Raw genomic sequence first — 22,402 nt, 5'->3', positions numbered from 1 at the left:
GCTGAAACTGACTTTCATAGTATTTGTTTTTTGTATATGGACGTAGATGGTTGACAGTTGCCAGCTTTCTTCTGACTATGTGTAATAGACATATGACAATAACTGTTTTCAAAGTATACCATGGTTTGGAAAAGGTTTTAAAAAAAGGTCTTAAGAGGTTTTAAAACCTCTAACATTTCTATTATACAGTTAATTTTTCCCCACTTTTTTAAATTAGTTTTTAGGACAACAGTATCTCAGAAAAGATATCTAAAGATGGCGTTTTAAATTGTAAAGAAATCTGTGTTTTTAAATCTAATGAAGACAGCAGAAGTCAATGATTGAGTTAAATTTTTTAGCCTGACATGTTTACTGTTCAAAAATATCTTAAATGTTTTCCAAAATACAATAAACTGTGTTCAAATGGAAAAAAAGTTTTATTTTTTTTACCCAGACATTTAAATAGAATACATTTTAGAGCAGTAATCACAATACCTCGAAACAGTAATCTGTAATACTTAAAGATTTGGATCCAATTGAAGCCGAGTGAATAGTGAGTCAGTTTTTATTTATGGGTGAACTATCACTTTAACACTGCAAAAGCATTGCATACCTTCTCCAGAGCCAGCTTTCAAACTGCAGTGATAACCCTTCTTGAAAATGATGTGTGTTTTTGTCTGTTTGTTTGTGTTTTGTTTGGCAAGGCACGCTCTGAATCCATATGAAAGCGCACAGAGCCTCAGGCATAAAAGATTTTTAGGAGACAAGTCCCTTTAAAAGTAATGTTGTTTACTGACAGATACATGAGGAAAAACATGCTCAGGGTTTGAGGTGCATTTTCTTCGTAAAGCCAAAGATTCAAATGTCATTCCTGCTAGTTCAGGTATGGTTCCTTCTGTGATGCAGCAGCAGCATCTTAAAATTGGCATGAAACAAAAGTTAAGATTAGGCCTGCACGATGCTGGAAAAAACAAACATTGCAAATTTTTTTTTCTTTGCAACTTATATTGCAATAGGAGTATAATTTCATAAGATGACTCCATTTGGAAAGAATTCTTAATTTAACATTGATTTGGATTATTTTTACAGTGCATAAAATGTCATACAAAATATATTTATAAACGACATAAAATAAATTAAACAGGGTGTCTGCAGGGTCTTATAAGTCTTAAATTTACGGAAATATTGTGTTGTGGATCTTAAATCATTTTAAACAGGTCTTAATTTTCCTATGCAAGCTATACCCAATGGAGCCAACAACCATCCATCGATTTCAATACAATTTTGACAAACGTTTATTTAATAACTGGATTTACAATATGATTTAATTACCTTCTTTACTATAACATTTGTTTTTATTGTTTTTAAAGGTTTTTAACTGGGCCATTCAATCCTTAGCGTTGTGTAAGTCTGAAATTTCTTTTACAAAGCTATTAAAAAGTCTTAAATTTGACTAGATGAAACTTGTAGAAACCCTGATTAAAGACTCTGTCCTAGTGGGCCGGTGTCCTGCAAATTTAGTTCCAACCCCAATCAGCCACACCTGGCCTAGCTAATCAAGCTCTCTAGGCTTTCTAGAAATATCCATGCAGGTTTGTTGATGCAAGTTGGAGCTGGACACTGGCCCTACAAGACCGAGTTTGGGAACCCGTGGCATAGATGAAAACAATAGAACTATTACATAAATGATATTTGTGTTTGGTTTCAGGTAGAGTCTAACAGTGTTGAGGTACAGAAATTCAATAAGTGAAGTTTATTTATAAACAAATTTCGAGAGGATCACATGCTTATGATTGTTCACAGCTGTTCCAACTTTAGCTAACGACTGATTATCCTATCAAATTATCCTTAACTCACTATGAATAACCAGACTTTTCTCATCTCAACATCTTCGTCTTGAAGAAACCCCCCCACCCAACCCTACTTTTCCTCCTTTCAATGGGCGTCACGGTGGCCAGCGATTAGCGATATTGCCTCACAGCAAGAATGCCCTTGGTTTAATTCCTTTCTAAACCAGACGGCATTTCTTTGCAGAGTTTGCTCGTTCTCCCCGTGGCCGCGTGGGTTTTCCCCGGGTCCTCCGGTTTCCTCCCACAGTTCAAAAACAAGCATCCTAAACAATTAATCCAAATACTTTAGCTAAACTCTAAGTACACCTTTCAGCATCCATATCTGACACTTAGCTACAACAAGCAAGAGGGGGAGTCATCGAGATCTACCTAAGCTCAAACTCCCCTCTCACCTTGCAACGGGAGGGAGCCCAGGGCTCGAGGATCTTTTAAGCTCAGGGTTCTCTCCCGGGACAGCAAGCCAAACTAGCTTTATTATCAATTATTAGCTAAGTGTGAACTCTTGAATCAAATTTAAATTGACACTCTGTAGTCATTTCTGTATAAATAATACAACTATCATTATTTCTTGTGTCCAAATTATTTCAATTCTATTGAAATTGCTAGACATCCTGTGATGTGACTATTGCAGATTTACATTTTGCGGTATTGATGCTAAAATTATATATTGTGCAGCCCTAGTTAAGTCCTTTTTTACATCCGATTTAAACTATCCTGGAATGCTAAAAAAAATGTAAGTGTGGCGCAGTGCTTTGTTTGTCTTTTGAGAACTGTAGGATTATTGAAAAATAATGGTGTTGCTAACAAAATGGAGGAAAATTACCTAATAGGTTGTTTTTAATTACGTGGTTCTGGTGATAGAAGAAATTCAGATGGCGGGCAGGAAGTAAAAAAAACTTAATCGGAGACATAGGAGCAAGTCTGTATTTTTGCAATTTATACCATATTTCGAAGGAGATATAAATAGAAAATAAGCACATATGTTGGACATGATCCTTATATCATGAAGTGGGGTGGGTTTTCTACTGTTCTGATATATATTTACCTGTCATCGAGGCGGTACATACTGTATAAGCTATTACGTTACATGAATAAATACTATAGTTTGGAAGCATACTATAGATAATTACTTGAATTAAACTGTCATAGTAATTATATGTTGCTGTGGTAAAACACAACTGTAGTAATAAACAAGTTACTCAATAAGCTTCAGTTCTTTCGCTATAATTATACACCATCACAATACACCACAGTTTACTCTAAAGTTAAACTATTTATTACGATTTATCAATTTACTATGCTACAGTAATCTGTATTTTTAATTAACAAAGAGTTGTACATATTATACAATTTACTAAGTGGGTTAAAAACATGTTTATTATTAATTACTATAGTTTTCCTCCATGCGGATATCTTCCAGACACCAAATAACAGATGAAAGCATGCAAAAGCATAGACGCATAATCTACATTATTATTTGTTTATTTTTATAAGGGAAAAAAACTGATCCACAATAATAATCGTCATAAACAAACATTCATCGCTGCTGCAATCTTTTGTTGTTTATTCTGCTGAAACGGCAATAAAGACTTGGATTATTTCAAAACAAGATGGAGATTTCATTATAGCGATTACAAGTCAGGGTGCGTTATGTATATTCTTCTGGATATTGTATAAGTGTGGTGGTGTTTTCATCTGATTTTTATATAACACACTGATATATAGAAACGCATAGCTAGGCCTGTATATAATCTTTATTGGTGCTGTCAAACGAATTATCATGTTCAAAAATGGTTTGTACGCATGGATTTATTGACTAAATGTTTATTACATTTTCTCCCGTTTTTCAGCCAGTTTCTTGACCTTTCTCCCTTCGTGAGTAAAAACTTTTGGAAGTCTATGAAAACTATTCGACATTTCTTATTTTGACCGATTAAAACGATTTAAAACAAAACAAAACAGAAGCATTTTGATGTTCTGAATCCCTTCCTGCCCTCCATCTGAGTCTCGCGCATCATCAAAGACGTCATGTAAAAACAACCTATTGACAAAGCAAAACAGACATGCACTGATAGCCCCGCCCAAAAGGCATTCCATGTGACCAGAAGTGAAGAAAAGTTGTTTCAAGGGTTGAGGGAAGATTATGGTGTTTCATAAAAGAATATGGAGGCATAGTAATTGACAAAATAATGAAGTGCCCAGATATTATAGCCCCTTTCACACATGCAGACCTTTATGAAAAATTACCGGCAATTTTCCGAAAATATCTGTATGTCTGAACAAGCACTTTTTGAAAATACCACTAATTTTGTTCCGGCAATTTTCTGGAAAGAGAAGTTGTAAGATTACCGGTAATTTGCTCTTTGTGAATGCAGAAGGAAGATTGCCGAACGTTCTTGTCTAGAACAGGGGTTCCCAAACTTTTCAGCCTGCGACCCCCAAAAAAACAATGCCAGTGACTCGCGACCCCCAATATCCTCTGAGGTGGTTATAAATACAGAAACCTTGCATGCAATGACGCACACACACCAATTAAATTTGTGTCAGTGCTTTAAATGTGCAAGAAAGTATAACCTGATGTTGTCAAATCAAAATGCATCTGACGCTATTGCTGCCTTTAATATGATGTAATTACCCCAGGGGTTGCAATCAGGGTAGCAGCTAGATATTAGTCAGATAACATTGTTATGTTCCTTCTTAATGCCAACTGTGTAAAAAAAGTTAGCGATAAAATGCTTATGATAAGTTTGTTTACCTTTAAGCGCTGATGCGTGTGCACTTAGAACAGCTGGTGAGCGTCAACACACACACAATTATGTACATCTCAACATGTGTTTCTCTATATGTTTTCATCGAAGTTGTTCAAATTACTTATCTATCCACAGAGTTTGTAATGTAGTCAGATGTTTACAAATACAAAGCCAGCCGTTTAAAGCTAATTTCTGGTAATGATGTCAGAATTTACCAATATTTTGGAATGGATATGTGAATGGTCTTTTCAGGAAAATTCCACAATATATTGACAGTATATTTTGATTGTGTGTGTGCGCATGTGTGTGTGTGCGTGTGTGTGTGTGTGTGTTTTGCTGTAAAATATTTTTCATATCAGTTGTCAACTGAGGTTTAGATCATTAAAGGCAATTTTGTGCTCTGACTTTCTGGAATGTGTGAAAAACCCTAAACGTCATTCAGATCCTTTATGGACAATGAAATGTTTTCTCTGAGTGCACTACTATGGAGAAGCGAATTCAATAACTGATGTATGATTAGCCAATGCATTTGTTTGTTCATTTCTCTGGATGGAAAGAACCAATTAGCCTTGCTCATTTTAGTTTTGCTCATGCTCGTTTTATTGGCCAAAGGCTGTTGATTGTCTTTCTGTGTGTATGGTGATTGGGACAGTGTATTGTCTGTTTAAAATAGCCGTCACAGCTGTGCTCATGAAAAGAGGCAGTACTGGTTTCCACGGCGACTGTGTGGAATCTCATTACCTAAGGCTGATTGTTGAGCCATGAGGCGGGCACTTTGTGATTGACAGGGTACCAGATCATGTCACGTTTCCCATATCGTAGACACATGTATGTTCCCTCGAGGTGAGGAGGTCTGGGATTTGTTCCGTGCTGCCTAATTAACCAGGTAGTTAAGTGAAATGGGGGCATATAAAGTGTATCATTACTTTTCAGCTGTGCATTATTAGCTTTAGATTAAAACTGTTCTCGAGGATGCTTCAGGAAAGTTATGACGCAAGCTGTAGGAAATTCGTTTCTTTTGTGTATGTGTGCATGTGCGCGAGTGTGTATGTGTGTGACTAATGCATCATGTTTATGCTGTGGGAGATGGTTTTTAAATTATTGTTTTTAAAATGAAGATTTATATTTGTAAGATTTATATTTGTAATTTTCTATATTTATAATTTAAATACATGCATTTTGTTTATGTATGACCTTCCTCAATGTGCATGAGCAAATGGGTTGTGCTTTCATAGTATCACACTGCAATTAGTTTTTATTTCACATGATTTTTGCAGGGCTCAACCTTAAGGATTTACCAAATTGATCTCTGACCACACCAAAAATAAATAAATAATTATTTTTCAGCCATACACTTTCAATAATGTGTCAAAACACTTTTTATTTAACAAATCTTTTCTTTAATTTAAAAAAAAATAATAATTATTGTCATATATCCCAGACTACCATTTAACTAGATAATTAATCTCCTATTAAAGCAATCTTATTGTAAAAATACAAATAAACCATCTTGACAAAAATAACAATAAACAAAAAAAAAGCAGGTTAAAACAAAAGCTGTAACCGCTGCTGCTTACAAAAAGACACTTTTTTTCAAAAATGTGGAGCTCTTGAAAGCAGGAGGTCTGTGGGTGCACGAGCATCACCTTTTGTCAAGTCTATTTCAAAGAGAACCGATCGCACCTGTTAAGTTGAGCAGAAGGAACTGGGAGGGCAAGCTTTTAAAACGGTCACGCACATTACATTACCTGTACATACGAGTGTTCCTCTCTTTCGGTATTCATCTGCTTTCTTTTGCTTGTGTGAACACGGTTGTTTTGTCAGTCGTGCTGCTTCTTGATTCCAAGATCACATTTGCTTACATATTGAGCCATCTCTATTGTTGAACCCTGCTTTTAAGAAAACTAAAATTAAAAAATTATTTCCAACCAACCAAAGTGCCTAGTGGGAGCGGCTGTCTTATCTGCCACAGCCGAAATCTACCCAAATTTAGCGGGTTGGTGGGTGTTAATGTCAAGCCCTGTGTGTGTGTGTGTGTAATGTGTATATATGTATATGACTTTAGGTATGAATAAAATTAAAAAACTAAATGAAATAAATATGCCAAAATGTAGGTACCTAGGAAAAATTCATTTCTTTCAATGTTTTAAGTGATTAAAAACTACTTACCGATATATTAGCAAATCCATTTAGTGGCAAAGGATATATATATAAAAAATAATAATAATTAGTAGTTTTTGTGCTTGAACTTCTAAATTCGTTCTTCAGTAGGCAATCAAATGATTCTTGTAAATATGATGTGTATTGGAATATTAACTTGTTTTAAGTAAAAAAAAAATTACTGAATTTTACTGTCCGTGATGTGTAAGTTATTGTAAAATCGTGTGATTGTCAATCAAAAAAAACCTTAAGCCAAAATTGACAGGCACATTTTGATGTTTTGCGGGAATTAAATCTATCAGATTATGTTCACAATGTAGTCAAGGTCATCCATCTTTAGTAACATTTTATTGCAAGGAAAAGTTTACTGAAGTGGCTATTAAAATTCAGACTGTATTTTAATTATGTCAAAAGATTAGTTATCATTTTAATTACAATGATTATCAGTGATTTTACATCAGTGGTGTTAATGAATTTCTAAACACTTTTACTTTTAGAAATGTATTAAAGTTTTCAGTTTCAGAATTCCTCTGGTAAAATACAGATGTCCATGAATAAATAAGTACTTTACACTTCTGCCCATCATTAAATCTGTTTATGGGCACCCCATAGCTTCTCTGAAGCCTCCCCTGCAAATGCTAGTGATTCATGCCGGTCCAGTTGTGAGAGCGTGATTTAAGAAAAGAACAGCAATAGAGGTCCTGGTGTCAGATGAGCCGGGTGATGCTCAGAGGAAGAAACAGAGGCGTTATTGATGTGTTAGTCACAAACCATCCGTCTTGTCTTCTCTCCTCTCTTCCTCTCTAACTGTTAGAAGTGACAGAGGAAGAGTGGAAAGCGCCACTCCAGCAGAAAGAAGAAGCCACTAATCATGGTGCAAAGCCTTCAGCTCCTCTCCCACCAGAGATTAATACATCCTATCAAAGACAAGGCCAAACTTGCTGACTGGACTAGCCATTTAAAAGCAGTTTGAGTCGAGGTTTGAGATGAATTCATTTCTGTTCTTTCTAGAATTAACTTGTTCTATAGGAGCCGGCTGAGTCATAGGATAGCAGTATTTTCGTTGATATCTTAATACCACAGGGGGCGGCATTCAGTTATGTCTAATAATAGTTAAATCTACTAATTAGATTCAACATGATTTTGTACGTCACATGTACAGTCAGAACATATGTGTACAATCAGAAACTATTAACTCTTGTGTGGTGCTTGGGGATGCTTTTATCCACTCTGTGGTTTTAAGGCTTAATTAGGCCACAACTTTCTCTGTTTTAGCAAATTTGATGGTGACAATTTTTAGCGACAAGTCTTATTTTGATTCTTTTTTGGGGAAAAATGCTTTTGGAAATTTTCAAAAATTCAACAATACACTCTGGGCAAATTGACTACCCTTATGTGTTCATGACTGTTTTTGCCCCATTGACTTCCATTATAATCACATTTTTTAAATCGCAAAGCCATGACATCATAGAACCATGCATTCTTGATTGATGGTGGTTTTCTCTGTTAGGAAGAGGTACAATTTGTGATTTTTACTGTTGACGATCATCAGTTACAGTGCAAATTAGCTTAGTTTCTGGCTTTTATTATGGAGTATTGTGTATGCATGCTTGCCTGAGTGTGAGAGAGACCTTTGCACACTTACCATGATATGTTTGAGAAAATAAAAAATAAGTACCCTAGCTCTCAGTGTATATAGTAAGCATAGTAAGTGTATTTATGCACACACCCTATAATTAGCCTTTTTACTCCATAGAATTCCATATAAAGCCAAAAAAATGTTTACACAGGACTATCTAAAGAGTTTTAATATGAAAAACACAAAAAATATAATTTACTTTGTTTCCAAAAGTGGAAGTTATTTATTAGTTGGTTTTAGGCATTTCTGTTGTTTAACGTTGATGTTAAATAAATAATCATAGATAGTAGATCATGTGTGTTTCCGTCAATTATTATTTTAAAATGCACCCTTATTTGTAATATGTAAATATATTTATTGTACAAAACTTGTTAGTGAACTATGAGGAAAAAAATAAAAAATAAATAAATAAAATAATCGTTTATTAATCGTAATCAAGTTAAAATGTTCAATTAATCTAGATTTTGGTTTTAGGCCAAATCACCTGGCCCTAATGCATGATTATTAATAGTGTCATGGCTCTGCAATCAAAATATGTGGTTATGATTGATGTCATGAACATGAATGAAAAAGAGCCCATTTGAACAGTACAGGGTTAAGTAGCGAATGCGGTCAACTAAAATGAGATCAAATATGCTTGTAGACATCTTATACCTAGCAATCTCTCTCTCTCTCTCTCTCTCGCTCTCTCTCTCTCTCTCTCTCTCTCTCTCTCTCTCTCTCTCTCTCTCGCACAGTTGCTTTCTTTGAAAAATCTCACCATCCTTATTTAGCTGGAGTGCATGAATCTTTACAAATGAACTTCTTGAATCTGTGCTATCGAGTGGACACCTGCTCAGTGGTGACCCTGATGAGCTGCTGAGTGCTCATGGCAGAAGTGCTTGTTTTCAAGAGGCATATGCAGTTACATAATATTGCATAACACCATCACTGCATGAATTTGATTTCAAGGGCACCTATTATTATGTGTTTGTTCCTTTAGCATGTAATATAGCTGTTTGTGCATGTTAACAAAAAGTCCATGCCACATGGAGTTTCTCTACAATAGAAATCACTTACCTGCCTCAATCATAGTTCTGCTATTATTTTTATAATGTTTTCTTATAATTTATAATACTGTTTACAGCTCCTCAAGAAGCCTTTGGAGCTAAAATCGTTAAAAATAAAGGTTCTGTATTGATGCATGTGTTTCCATGAAACTTTTCTATTACACAGAAAGTTCTTTCTAGTATTAAAATAATCATTAGATTATCAAAATACTCTTTACATGAAAAGGTTATTTTAAGAAATGCTCACCGAAAGGTGAACTAAAATGGCTCTTCTTTGAAAACTAAGTAAAAACACCCTTTTCTGACTCTTAAAGGGATAGTTTACATAAAAATTTTAATTGTCATTGTAACTGTCATCATTTACCCATTCTCCTCTGACTTCCATAACAATAACCTCTTGAGTGTGAGTAAATTGTGAGATGATTTTCTTCATTGAACCATAAATGTGGAATGTAATAGGGATTAAGTTCCTAACACATGCTCTAAATGATTACCTAATCACAACATACTTAGTTGAACAGTCAACAGAGACTGGGCTCTCTAGCAAAGCTTTAAAGTACAGGTCTCAAACTCCTGGAGGGCCGCAGCTATGTATAGTTTTGCTCCATCCCTAATCAAACACAGCTGATCTAGTAGTCTTGAACACCTTGATTAGTCGGATCAGCTGTGTTTGATTAGGGTTGGAGCAAAACTGTGCAGATATGCAGCCCTCCAGGAATTGAGTTTGAGACCCATGCTTAAAGAGACAGTAACTAAAACAGAACTTGCTGACTTTTTTAACAATAAATAATGTAAATGTATTAAAACCCACTTCTAAAAAAATAAATAAAATAATAATAATTTTAATAATAATAATAATACTTTTTATTTAAAGGCGCCTTTATGGCAACTCAAGGACACCGTACAATAAAACAAGAGCAATAAAACAACAAGAAAAATAATATAAAAAATATACACAACAATAGTCCAGATACAATTAAGTATTAAAAGCCATCTTAAATATGAATTATGAAATAATTCAGCAGAGCGGCTGAATGCTCTATTGCCCATGGACGATAGACGAGCAGAAGGAAAAAACAACTGGAGGGAGGAAGAAAGTCGCAGGGTGCGAGAGGGAGCAGCAATGTGGATTTCTATAATGAAATAATGAGCTTAATATTAATGCAGGCCTCTTAATTTTGAGCTGTGATGGAAGAAATGATCTCTGACCGTTATACACTGTAAAAGTATTATGGATTCCAAACAGTTCATCCATGTTGTCCCAAGACAAACTGAATAAGTTAACTTTAATTGTTTTTACAAGTTTAAGTGGATTGAACCAAAGACTATAGAACACACAAGATATAGTTTTGAATAGGGAAAAGTGCAACGGTCAATATGGTGAATGAAGCCCCGCCTTGTAATACAATCAGAGATCGCTTTAGATTGACTTTTCTCCGAAGGAGGGGCAGTTGTTTTTTTATTTTAATGTTGATTCCTAATATGAAATTCGATCATAAGCTTGGCAAGCAATTTTGGAGAATTTGATGTTTCCCCATTCAAACAGAATGCCCGAGCATACTGCCAGAGAGACGTTTCAAAGATGGCCGTCGAATAAAATGACTTGATTGAACATAAAAGAATTAAGTTGGTCCCCACAAAAAAACTTTGGAATTGTGTTGTTTCAACTCATTTGAAATGAGTGGTTTGAACAAGCAGGAAAAGTCATTTTGTAAAGCAAAGACCAGTGATTTTCCTGCATGAAGAATTAAGAGACACCTCCATCAAATTTTGCACCACCTCCACCTTTTAATAAAAATTAGACAGGCTGTCATGGCCAACAAAGCCCAAGTGATGCTCAGGCACCGGTCATGTGTTTAATTACATTTAATGATAGCCTTTTTAAATAAGAATGTTTTACTTGATGAGATAACATGAATAATGCAAAACATGTTTGTTTCAAGTAGCAAAAAATTCATGATCGGGATATAGGGCTGGGCCAATAAACAATATCATTGAATTGCGAAAAAATTTATTTCAATAACGACGATACGCTCTGGACATTTTTTAATCGATATTGACCTAAGAGCCAATTATACACCAGCAATATGCAACAACCAATCAGTATGAAGTCTAAAGACCATTTCCTACCGCACTTTGCAAAAATCTTGACAAGACGACACAAATAAAGAAATAATGAGTGGAGGCAGTGACAAAAGTAAAACTAACCTTGAGTTATTATCCAAAAATGGTGAAATTATCGGAAAAAGGCACCACAAATTCTGTTATATGGAAGTGGTTTTTCTGTCTGAAGTGTGACAAGGAGCAGATTAAAACGATCTGTAAAGTATGTCAATGGTTTGTGAGAGAAACCAAGTCTGGCAACACAAACAACCTATTCAATCACCTAAATAAATATCACCCTAAAAAAAAACAAAAGTTTTACAATTTGTGTGGACTTGCTGGGAGTTGTACTGTATATTTTTATTGTTTATGTTTTGCACATTTAATTCACCTCAAAATGCCAGATTAATCTTTTAAAATTGATCTTGCTATTTGCTTTAATTCGAGGCCAAACGTGTAATCTGTTTTTGCAAATAAACAATATTTTAAATTGTAATTTATTGAACCCTCTGATTTTTGTTGCATCAGTCATTGTTGGGATGATAACTTTTAAAGATGGAAGCATTAACAACTTATATAGAAATTGATCGTTATTGTTCAGTATGGAAAAACAATATTGAGTTTGCATTTTTGCTATATCACCCAGCCCTATCAGGATACTACCTCTGCTTCATTTTGAGCAAGGATAGACCGTCAAGATGATGTAGCTGTTTTTCACATACAGTACAGGACTTGGTGTCTATCTGTGTACGAGATTGTGATGGAGATGGAGAGCTCTCTGCTGTGCAGTGTGGTGCATCCAGAACTTCAGATAAACAGTGACCCAGTTTCAGGTCAGCAATGACACTGCAGTGAGACAGGAGCTACCATTTCTCCATTTGTGTTCTGTTTACAGCCTTATGTGAATGTTTTGATGTTTTCTTGAGCTAACAAAGTACATTTGTCTTGTGTCAATAGACTGCATTTTGATATATAAATAATAGTCATTTTCTTGACATTTAATAGGTTCAGCCAGATATTGTGCAGAGTGTCTGTGTGTGTGTGTGTGGTTTTTTTTTTTTTTGGATGAAATCTGAGCTTGTTTTAGTTTGTATTGAGGCAATGTTATTGTACATATGGGCACTAACACACGAGGAACACAAATGGCAAATCCATGCAGCGAGTGCACAGCTGGGCTCCAATCCCTGTAGCTTATCAGTGTGTGTGTGTGTATTTGCTGCTGAGCCTCCCGTCAAGATGTGTTAGAGAAGACTGCCGAGGCTTGGTTTGTAAGGTCTGTTCTGTTTTGACTGCATAGATTGCCGTTAGTACTAGTATAATAATGGGTTAATAATGCTGTGTAGCTGTAAGTTAGGGTTATACATCCTAATTGTTTGTTTATGCACATCACATTTATAACCATTTGTCTGAAAAATATAAATACATTAGTAAGGTTATTTTGCAGCAAATATAGAAATAGGCTTCAGCCAAAACAGTATTGGAGGATCATATTTCTTAGGGTGCTTTCACGCTTGCACTTTTGGTCCGCACCTTGGTTTGTTTGACATCAGAGTATGGTATGTTTAGCTAGTGTGAATGTATCTTCTGAATTCGGGTGTGCACTCGTGAACCATACCCGAGTCCACCTAAAAGGGGTCTAGGGTACGGTTCTCGCGAACTCTGGTCCGGTTCACTTCAGGTATGAATGCAATCACACCAAATAACAGAAGTGAACTGCCAACTGTACAACAAACTATTGTTTTCATAACGTTAATTCCTGTATGTGTGTGTGTGTCTGTGTGTCGCAGGTTCTGCAGTCATTGCGTTATGTTCTGAACGTTAATAATATTTTTATAATATTTCCTGAATCTCGATGCATTGCATTCACCACAAATATCCGCTAAATATAAAACCTAACATTGTACACATCATCGCCAAAGAAGCTTGCCTTTACTAAGTTTAAACTAAAACTTCGGCTCATGATTGAACAGTATTGTGCTGGTGGTCATCGCTAGAATTCTGCTTTGCCCCGCTTTTATGGCTCTCACTGGCTTTTTTCACAAACACAGAGAAATGAAAATCAGAGCAAAACGAGACTAAGCGTTTACAATGACCAAACCAAAACTAAAACTGTTAAAGAGGTGCAGAAGTGAGACTTTTCTTCATTTCTTTTGTACATTCTTTTTGTTTATTAAGTTGACCAGCATATAAAACAATAGTGCAAAATAATATAATATTTTCATAAAGCAACAGTAGGACTTTTTTATAGCAGATAACTCACACATTCAAGGCAGAATGATAATGAGAAATATTATTCATTGTTAGTATTATTGTCATCTTCATCATCATTATTATTTTATAATTATTAGACATTCATTTGGAATTATTGTGCAAATATCATTAAGTCATCACAGAATTAGTTAGATAGTTGTTTCTGGTTTTTGTTAGTCCTAATTGATGTTTTCAAAAACAACCAATCTGTTAATATACAATTTGCAGTGGTACTCATTAATTTTTGTTGGGTGCCTCTAAATTTTTGTAGTTGGGAGCACCGGCAATTTCAAGCCCTGCATTTGACAAATCATTTTTTTATTTGTTCTTATTTTTATTTATTTATTGTTCTGTCATTTTTTTACAGTGTAAAATTATTTCTGTTTAAAAGTAAAAAAAAAACATTCACTTATTTTTAAGCAGGAAAGAAAGAAATAAGAGAGAAATTTACTATTGTTTGTTTTTTATATTATTGTGTGCTTTATTAAATAGTTACTGAGCAGCAATAAATAACACTGTAAATATAAGGAGTTTTCATCTTATTCTAAACTAGTGGGGTTTGAAATTAATGAATGCATAATAATCGTAATAACTTGGAAACCATGATTATTTCTCAGACTATAATCGAACAACCAAAATCTATAATCGTTGCATCCCTACTGTTCACACAACAGCAGCTCGATGACGCAAGCATACCGGGGTTCAGAAAAGAAAAAAGACCGTCCTGGCAATTGAACCAGGTGTGAAAGCACCCTTAGTCCACATGTTTAATTGGTGTTTCTCTGATAATTTTCTTTCCATAATTATATTTTAATAATTTTCTCCAGCAGATAATGACACTTTGCACACTCATTACCATGACCAATAATGAAGCTGAAGTGGCAATATGTTTAAGACAGATCATTTCTAAAGAACTTTATCATGATTTATTTACTTTATTATGACCTCAAAACATAACTTTGGCGCAAAAAAACTAATTTAATGACTCAAACTTTTTCTGTGTTTATTTTAGTTTTCCTGCGGCAAGGTGGCTCAGTGGTCAAAGAAGGTCACTGGTTCCCAGCTGGGCCAGTTGGGATTTCTGTGTGGAGTTTGCATGTTTTCCCCATGTTCACATGGTTTCCTACGGGTGCTCCGGTTTTCCCCACAGTCCAAATACATGTGATATAGGTGAATTGGGTATGCTAAATTAGTAGCGTATGAGTGTGTGAATGAGTGTGTATGGGTGTTTGACAATACTGGGTTGTGGCTGGAAGGGCATCCACTGCATAAAACATGCCAGAATAGTTAGCAGTTTTATTCCGCTGTAGCAACCCCTGATAAATAAGCTACAGAGCCGAAGGAAAATTAATGAAGCTTTCCTATTATTTTAGATTTTTGAGTACACTTTTGATGATTTATAATCAGGGCTTTACATTAACACCCGCCAACTCGTCAAATGCGGGTAGATTTCAGCTTTGGCGGGTTAGACAACCACTCCCGCCATTTTGGCAGGTTGGAAATAATTTGGTTTTCTTAAAGCAGGGTTCGACAATATAAGGATGACCCAATATGCGTGCAAATGTGATCTTAGAATCGAGAAGTAAAACAATTGTGATCACGCGAGCAGAAGAAAGCACATGAATACCAAATGAGAGGATGATGATCACTCGCGCTAACAGCTGATGTGATGCACGTGACTTCTTAAAACGCGTGCGCGTGACTGCTTAATGCGTGCGCACTCCCGAATCGTAAAGCAACCCTGTCTGGAACAGGTTCTGGAAACGCAACTGTCGGTTCTCTTTCAAATAAACTATAAAAAGTGATGAACATGCACCCACAGTCCTAATGCTTTTAAAAGCTCAAAATGTGTCTATTTGTAAGCAGCACCAGTTTCTTTCACTTTGAACAGATTATTAAATGGCCTAAAGTCGACCGCCTGCATGTTATCATTCTTTCATTATCACACACGGTATGTTTCACCTGTTTTTGTTTGCTTACGGTTTTATTTGCTTTTATTTTTGTTAAAATTGTTTATTATTTTTTAATTATTTATCAATGGTTTATTAACATTGCTTTAATGGGAGATGAACTCTCATTGCAGTTAACTGGTGATCCGAGAGATCTTTAGCCACGACAGATTACTGTGCATACTTTTGATACAATATGACAATAATTATTTTTTAAAAGTCAATTACTTTTCTTTCTTTTTTAAGAAATGTGTTTTGTTAAATAAAAAGTATAGCATAGAGCTATATTTTGCTTGTTTTGACACATAAAAAATTTGTGGCTAAGAAATAATTATTGTTTCGTGTGGTTATAGAGATAAATTTGGTAAATCGTTAATTTTGAGTTCTAAATAAGTCATGTGAATTAAAATCTAATTATAATATAACACTATAAAACCCTGACCCATTTGCTCATGCTCATTGAGTAATTAAAAGTAAATCATTAAAAGTAATTTTAGCATGTCAACGTCAAATTAATGCATATAAAATATATTATCCCAACAACAAAATTGTGGCTAGTGAAAATGCAGAGTGGCTTGTAACATTGGAAAACTACTAGCCAAAGTGGCCGGTGATTAAAAAAGTTATTATAAAGCCCTGTTTATAATGACTGATAGTCAACTTTTTTTAGGGTACAGTATAAAGTTCCAATTATGCCCCAAATTAAAACAGAGTAAAAATAAAATTAAAAATCCTAAAAAATTCATATGAAACTGAAATTGCTGCTTAAAATGGATTATGGAGTTCTTTTACACTTGTAAAAAAAAAAAAGTAGGCAGCCTGCTGCAGACCTTTTTTAGTTGACTCAACTTAAGTCAAATCAAGTGCTGTTCTTGGGATAAAAGTTGAGTCAATTTAAAAAGACTGGACAGCACAGAACTTTAATCTGCAGAACAATTTTGGCCAGAGGAGAAGCGGTTGTGCCCAACTGAGCCAGGTTACTCTTGAGGTCTTTTTTCCCTTCACTTTCGTCAATTGGTGAAGTTTGTTCCGACCACTGTTGCCACTGGCTTGCTTGATTTGGGACTTGTAGAGCTGTGCATTGATGTACAGTATTTCCTCTTCAGTGTTTGGAATTTCAGCAGTGAAATTTAAATCACACTGAACTGAACTAAAATGAACTTCAACTCTGAAAACTGGACTGAAACAGTTTCAATTTACTTGAACTTTTATTTTAAGCTGCTTTGACACAATCTACATTGCATAAGTGCAATAGAAATAAACATTATCTGAATTTTAACTTTTTGTTTCAGTTTATAATCTACATGTAAATGTGCTGCCTTATGTTGTGAGTTATGATTGATTGATAGAAAATAAAGCCTAGGGTTGTCACAGAGATATTTCAGAACTCTTTTTTTCAGTGATGCTGTCATGAAATAAGCATATTTTCTGTGCGCAATCCTATTAAAAATTCATTTACAGCACCTTTAAGCTTCACAGCTGCACAGAAGGCTTCATTTCTCTGCAGAGCCTTTTGCTGTGTGATGGATTGCTTCTATAATGTTCACGGCTTCTCTTTTTTAGACCTCATTCCTGCGCACCACAGGCCGAAATGATTGGACGCTGCCTGCCTCGTTCTGTCAACTCCTAGTTCTGCTGCACCTGATTGGTCGACTGGCTGTCTGAGAGCTATTACAGTTGCCATGACTTAGAGACACTCCTGATACAGAGATGGAGAAAAAGAAAATGTGTCCCCGCCTCCTGGACTACCTGGTGGTAGTTGGAGCCAGGTAAGCAAAGCTGTTTGGTGATGTGGGTGTGTTTGTATGTGTATGGCTCTGATGTATAGCTGCTTGAGTAAACTGCTGATGAATGAAATACAGATGAATGGATTATGTGGTTTGTTTGCATGTGACCTGTGCAGGTGCTTTTCAGGGGCTTGTATTCAGGTGTACATTGTTAAATTGGTTTTGTTAAATGGGTATCATGAATAAAGTTTTGTGTAGTTTTGACAGCAGGTGACGATATGATTAATAGGAAAAGGTGGAACCTATTGGAAATCTGTTTGTACAGTTTTCAGATTGACAGCAGCAGAAGGTCCAGACTCATCACAGCTTGCGTTTACCAAAGACTGCCAATGTAAAACAGCTTTAGTTTTCACAAGTTTATGTCTTGACCTACACTTACGTTTGAAAATCCACTGTTTATTTGATCATTCAAGTGTTTCTAATTTCTAAATTACACTACCTGACAAAAGTCTTGTCATCGATCCCAGTTGTAGGAGCAACAAATAATAACTTGACGTCTAGTTGATCATTTGGAAAAGTGTCAAAAAGTAGATTTTTCAGATGAATCGTCTGTTGAACTGCATCTCAATCATCACAAATACTGCTGAAGATCTATTGGAACCCACATGGAACCAAGATTCTTACAGAAATCAGTCAAGTTTGGGGATACATTCAGTATGGGACCTACTTACTGTCCTAATTAAGTAATTAAAAATCAAGGCACGGTTATGTTTTATTTTGGTAAAATAAGTGTAATCTAGAGGCCTTTGCATTTCATAAAAGACACATTTGATATCAATTGATCAATTAGAAGTCAAGTTATTATTTGTTGTTCCTAAAACTTAGATAGGCGACAAGACCTTTGTCAAGTAGTGTGTAGCAGAAATATTAGTTTCATATTAAAAAAAGTCTTTTTTTCATTTCAAGGCTTTTATAAAATAAATCATATTATTACAAGTTAAAACAAACTTTTTTTTTAAATCTATTGTCAGATGTAATTTATTTTAATAATGGCAAACCTGAATTTTTAGCATCTTTTTAGCTGCTCAGTAGCATCTCAATTCTTGTTGCATGATTCTTTAGAAATCAGAAACCAAGGCATATTTTTGTGTCTGGAATAGCTGACAGAAGATTCCTGTCTCTCATTTTATTATTTTTCCCTTGTCTAATCAGGCAACCCAGCAATGACAGTGTGGCACAGACACCTCAGCTGTTGCGGCGTTATCCGCTGGAGGACCACAATGACTTTCCTCTGCCACCTGATGTGGTCTTCTTCTGCCAGCCTGAGGGCTGTCTGAGCATCCGTCAGCGGCGGGTCAGTCTCCGCGATGACACCTCTTTCGTCTTTACTCTCACTGACAAAGACTCGGGCATCACTCGCTATGGAATCTGTCTCAACTTCTACCGCTCTTTTCAAAAGGCCCACCATCGCCCAAGAGCTGAAGGAAAAGGTTAGCGGTCACTTTGGTGCAGTATTGTACTGCTTTAATCCATGTGTTTTGACCTAGTATTAGGATGGTGTTGTCCACTATAGTTTTGTCACCCTTATTGAACACCACAAATGAGTACATAACCTCTACCTTATATTTTCTACATACAGGAGAAAAGCCTGCTCATACAGACACTGCAGTGGAGGCCACAGAGAAATCTGACCCCTCCACTTTGACTCTTTCAGGGGAACATTCGGCGCCCCCTGCAGGAGATGGGACTTTGCTGCCAGGCGAGCCGGGTAGCAGCGGGAAGTCTCCGCGATCTAAACGCAGTGGCCGAATAGCACCACAGAACCGCAACAGCATGTTAACATCTCTGTGTATTCTGAGCCACTACCCTTTCTTCTCAACATTCAGAGAGTGTCTGTACATCCTCAAGCGCATGGTGGACTGCTGTAGTCAGCGGCTCAACCAGAGACCCGGAGCTCCCAAATCCACACAACGGTAAGAACAGCCTTTTTTTTTTCTCTCTTGTGGATTATGCAGTTATGTAACTGCACCCTGTGATTGAGCAAGATAATTCTTGTGCATGGAAGCGGTGGCTAATGAGTGCAGTGTTTTGCAATATCTGTGAGCTTCAGAGAGTGTCAAATACTGTGGTGGTGCTGCCAGAAGACGCTATCTCTTCCTCACACCATCACAACTGGCAACATTCTACCACTCTTTTTTTTTTTTGGTTGCTGTTACTATTTGCAATGCATTTTTTATGTGTGAGTCCTGGTGATGCAATGACATGGAAATTCTTGTCAGAAAAGAATTTGTCTACTGGACCCACTAGATCAGGGGTGCCTAACCCTGTTCCTTCTCTTGATCAAACCCACTTGCCTTTAATTATCACATGCTCCTTCAGATCCTACTAAAGCCTTGCTCACACTGTGCGATGTATTTTATTTTTTTCTTCCATGTCACGCTGTAAGATCTCAGCCATCATAATGTCAGACTGATCAAAAATGAAGACGTACCAAACACGGTGAAAACTCACCCAGAGTTTGACATCATCCATCCGTGACGCTTTCACCATCCACCGTTCTAAAATGTTTTCACACAGCAAACATACACAATCTGTCGCAACAATTTTGCACAGAGCGTATCACAATAGTAAAAGCAGGAAGCTAAAAAAGAGTTTTGACATACAGATCCAGCGTGGCTTGAAGTTGTCGCACAGATTACTGCATCAGATTCAGCACTCTTATTGGTTTTTGGATTGACGTTCATCGCAGTTGTTGTCGCACTCCTCGAAAGTGTCTGAAATCTTCTCACACTGCCAGAACTTAAATAAAATTTCAACTGCAATAGGCATTAACCGGCTGTCCTTGAACATGTCAAACCAATTGTCACAGATTTTAGCCTAGCATTTCAGGAATCTTTTATGACCAGGGTTTAAGTTGGATTAGTTGTGTTAGATTAGGGTTGGAGCTGAACTCTGCAGGTAAATCTTCAGGAACAGGGTTTAGCACCCCTGCGCTAGATTAATAATGTAAAATCCCCCTGTGTTTGTAATTATTAATTTTATTGCTGTTTAAATATTAACAGCTTATATGATCACACTAGTGTTTTTTGATTGACTTTACAATGTAAAAAATTAAATAGGGTGTATTTTGTTTCAGTAAATGTAGTTATTTACTATTTACTGTAAGTTACTTAGCAACTACAATAAATATAATATACATATAAAATAATAGACCGCTACAGTTAGTAGGCTGGCATTCATCCACAATTGCCTATAGTCAATTGAATGGCTGTTGGATGCTGATAGATAAAGTGATATCAGATATTAAGCAGACAGTCTACTTATACATTGATGTGAATATTGAGCATTGAGCCAACAGAAGGCCACAGCTCTGCGCTGTTTAGATTGAACTCTAATTAAACACACCTGATCAAATTATTTGCGTCCTTCAGGCATGTTTGAAACCTGCAGGTAAAACACGCCGCATCTTAATCAACACCCTAGCTCCCGAGGTCCTTAGCAGTAGGTTGTATGCACGTATTTGAGCACTGGTAAGGGCAGTGATGAGCTTGTTGCAATACACATTGGGACACATGAGAACATCCTCATTGTTTATCATCAAAACTGGAGTTTTAAACAACAGCAGAACTAATAATCATTTTCATAAATTATTTGTAATAAGTTTTTTTAAGCATCTTAAGCTAAATAATTTGATTGTTTTAATATACCAACAACATTTTCACCATTTAAACAAATAAAAGTTTTGCTAGATATTTCCTATCCTATGTAGTATGTTTGTTCATGGCAAAAATAAATAAGTAACAGATTCTTTTTAGTCATTACATTTGATGACTTGGGTCACGTGATTCCTATTTCATGCTTCCGAACTTTGGGGAACATTTATGCACTATGGTTCCCACGGTGCATTTTTGGGACTTTTCAGGGCACAAATGTTTAAGTGCACTGGAAAGATTTTGCAATTGAGACAGCACTTATAATGGCTGATGTCCTGATCAGTTCACTTAATACTGAACAAGGGTGCTGATTAAGATGCATCCTGTGTTGAAGCAGGGTTGGATCTAAACTCTGCAGGGCTGTGGCCCTCCAGGAACTCAGTTTGACACCTCTGGTGTAAAGGCAGTCATAAAAATAGTGTCACCCATATATGTATATATACATTGACACTGCACAGTAAAATGTCAATGAAAATCATTGCAGTATTGACCCAATGCAAATGTAAACAATTTGTGTGCGATATTCTTAATTTCATTAGTCACCAGTAAGATTCATACTCTTATAATTGTATCTGATCTCCATATTATTATAATTTCTAAATTTATATGTAAATATATTTTAATGAAAAAAAAGAAACTACTTAAATTTTAATTCACTCAGTGAAATGTTTGGATCTTTAATATTACTCATCTTCTGTGGTATGTCATGATACATGTGAGAACCGACCACTTCTCTTTCCTTCTCGTTCCATTTACAGATTTGTAACCGTGTACAAAAAGTTTGGAATGTTTTAAATTTCTGAGTTCATCCTGAATGAGAATGTGCAAATACTCTTTCATGTATGAATCACCCTGGGTGTGTGCGTGTGCGCATGCATTCGTGCGTGTTAATTTTTGATACTCTCCTGACAGCAGGAGGTAACTTGTAACTTTTAGCCAATCAGATGAGAGCTGTATTCAATATGTTCCACTCTGCACAGATTTTGCGCAGTCTGATAATCTCCAGCATTGCGAACGGAAAACAAGACGCCCAGGACTTACCCAGACTTTCACTGACTAAAAACTTAATTTCCTTTATATCTAATTAACGTAAACAGGCTGTTGTTGTGCTTTATTTTTTTCACCCGAAGATGTTTCACCTTCATGATTGTCATTTTAAGCTCATAAGACTTTAATTAATTTTTCGAACATGAATTATACTATTGTTAATTAAATATAATGTTTGTTTACATG

At 35.9% G+C, this 22,402-nt stretch overlaps 1 protein-coding gene across 50 annotated transcripts in view; it reads left to right on the top strand.

Annotated features, from left to right (window-relative positions):
- Positions 1–22,402, top strand: part of madd (MAP-kinase activating death domain) — an 89,514-nt gene that overhangs the window by 11,281 nt on the left and 55,831 nt on the right. For 26 of the 50 annotated variants that reach the window (XM_087261441.1, XM_087261428.1, XM_087261421.1 and 23 more), the window contains exons 2-4: positions 17,293–17,498; positions 18,669–18,946; positions 19,096–19,429. In XM_087261441.1, the coding sequence (XP_087117567.1) occupies positions 17,440–17,498; positions 18,669–18,946; positions 19,096–19,429 (671 nt within the window). In that variant the 5' untranslated portion in view covers positions 17,293–17,439. The remainder of the gene's footprint in view (positions 1–17,292; positions 17,499–18,668; positions 18,947–19,095; positions 19,430–22,402) is intronic. The other 24 variants (XM_087261443.1, XM_087261437.1, XM_087261433.1 and 21 more) reach the window with 1 other exon arrangement.

This window comes from Danio rerio, chromosome 7 (genome assembly GCF_052040795.2).
Source record: "Danio rerio strain M-AB ecotype USA chromosome 7, GRCz13ab, whole genome shotgun sequence".
In the NCBI taxonomy this organism is placed as follows: Eukaryota; Metazoa; Chordata; class Actinopteri; order Cypriniformes; family Danionidae; genus Danio; species Danio rerio.
The sequence above is the reverse complement of the archived record's forward strand: the minus strand, read 5'-3'. Positions and strand labels throughout refer to the sequence as shown.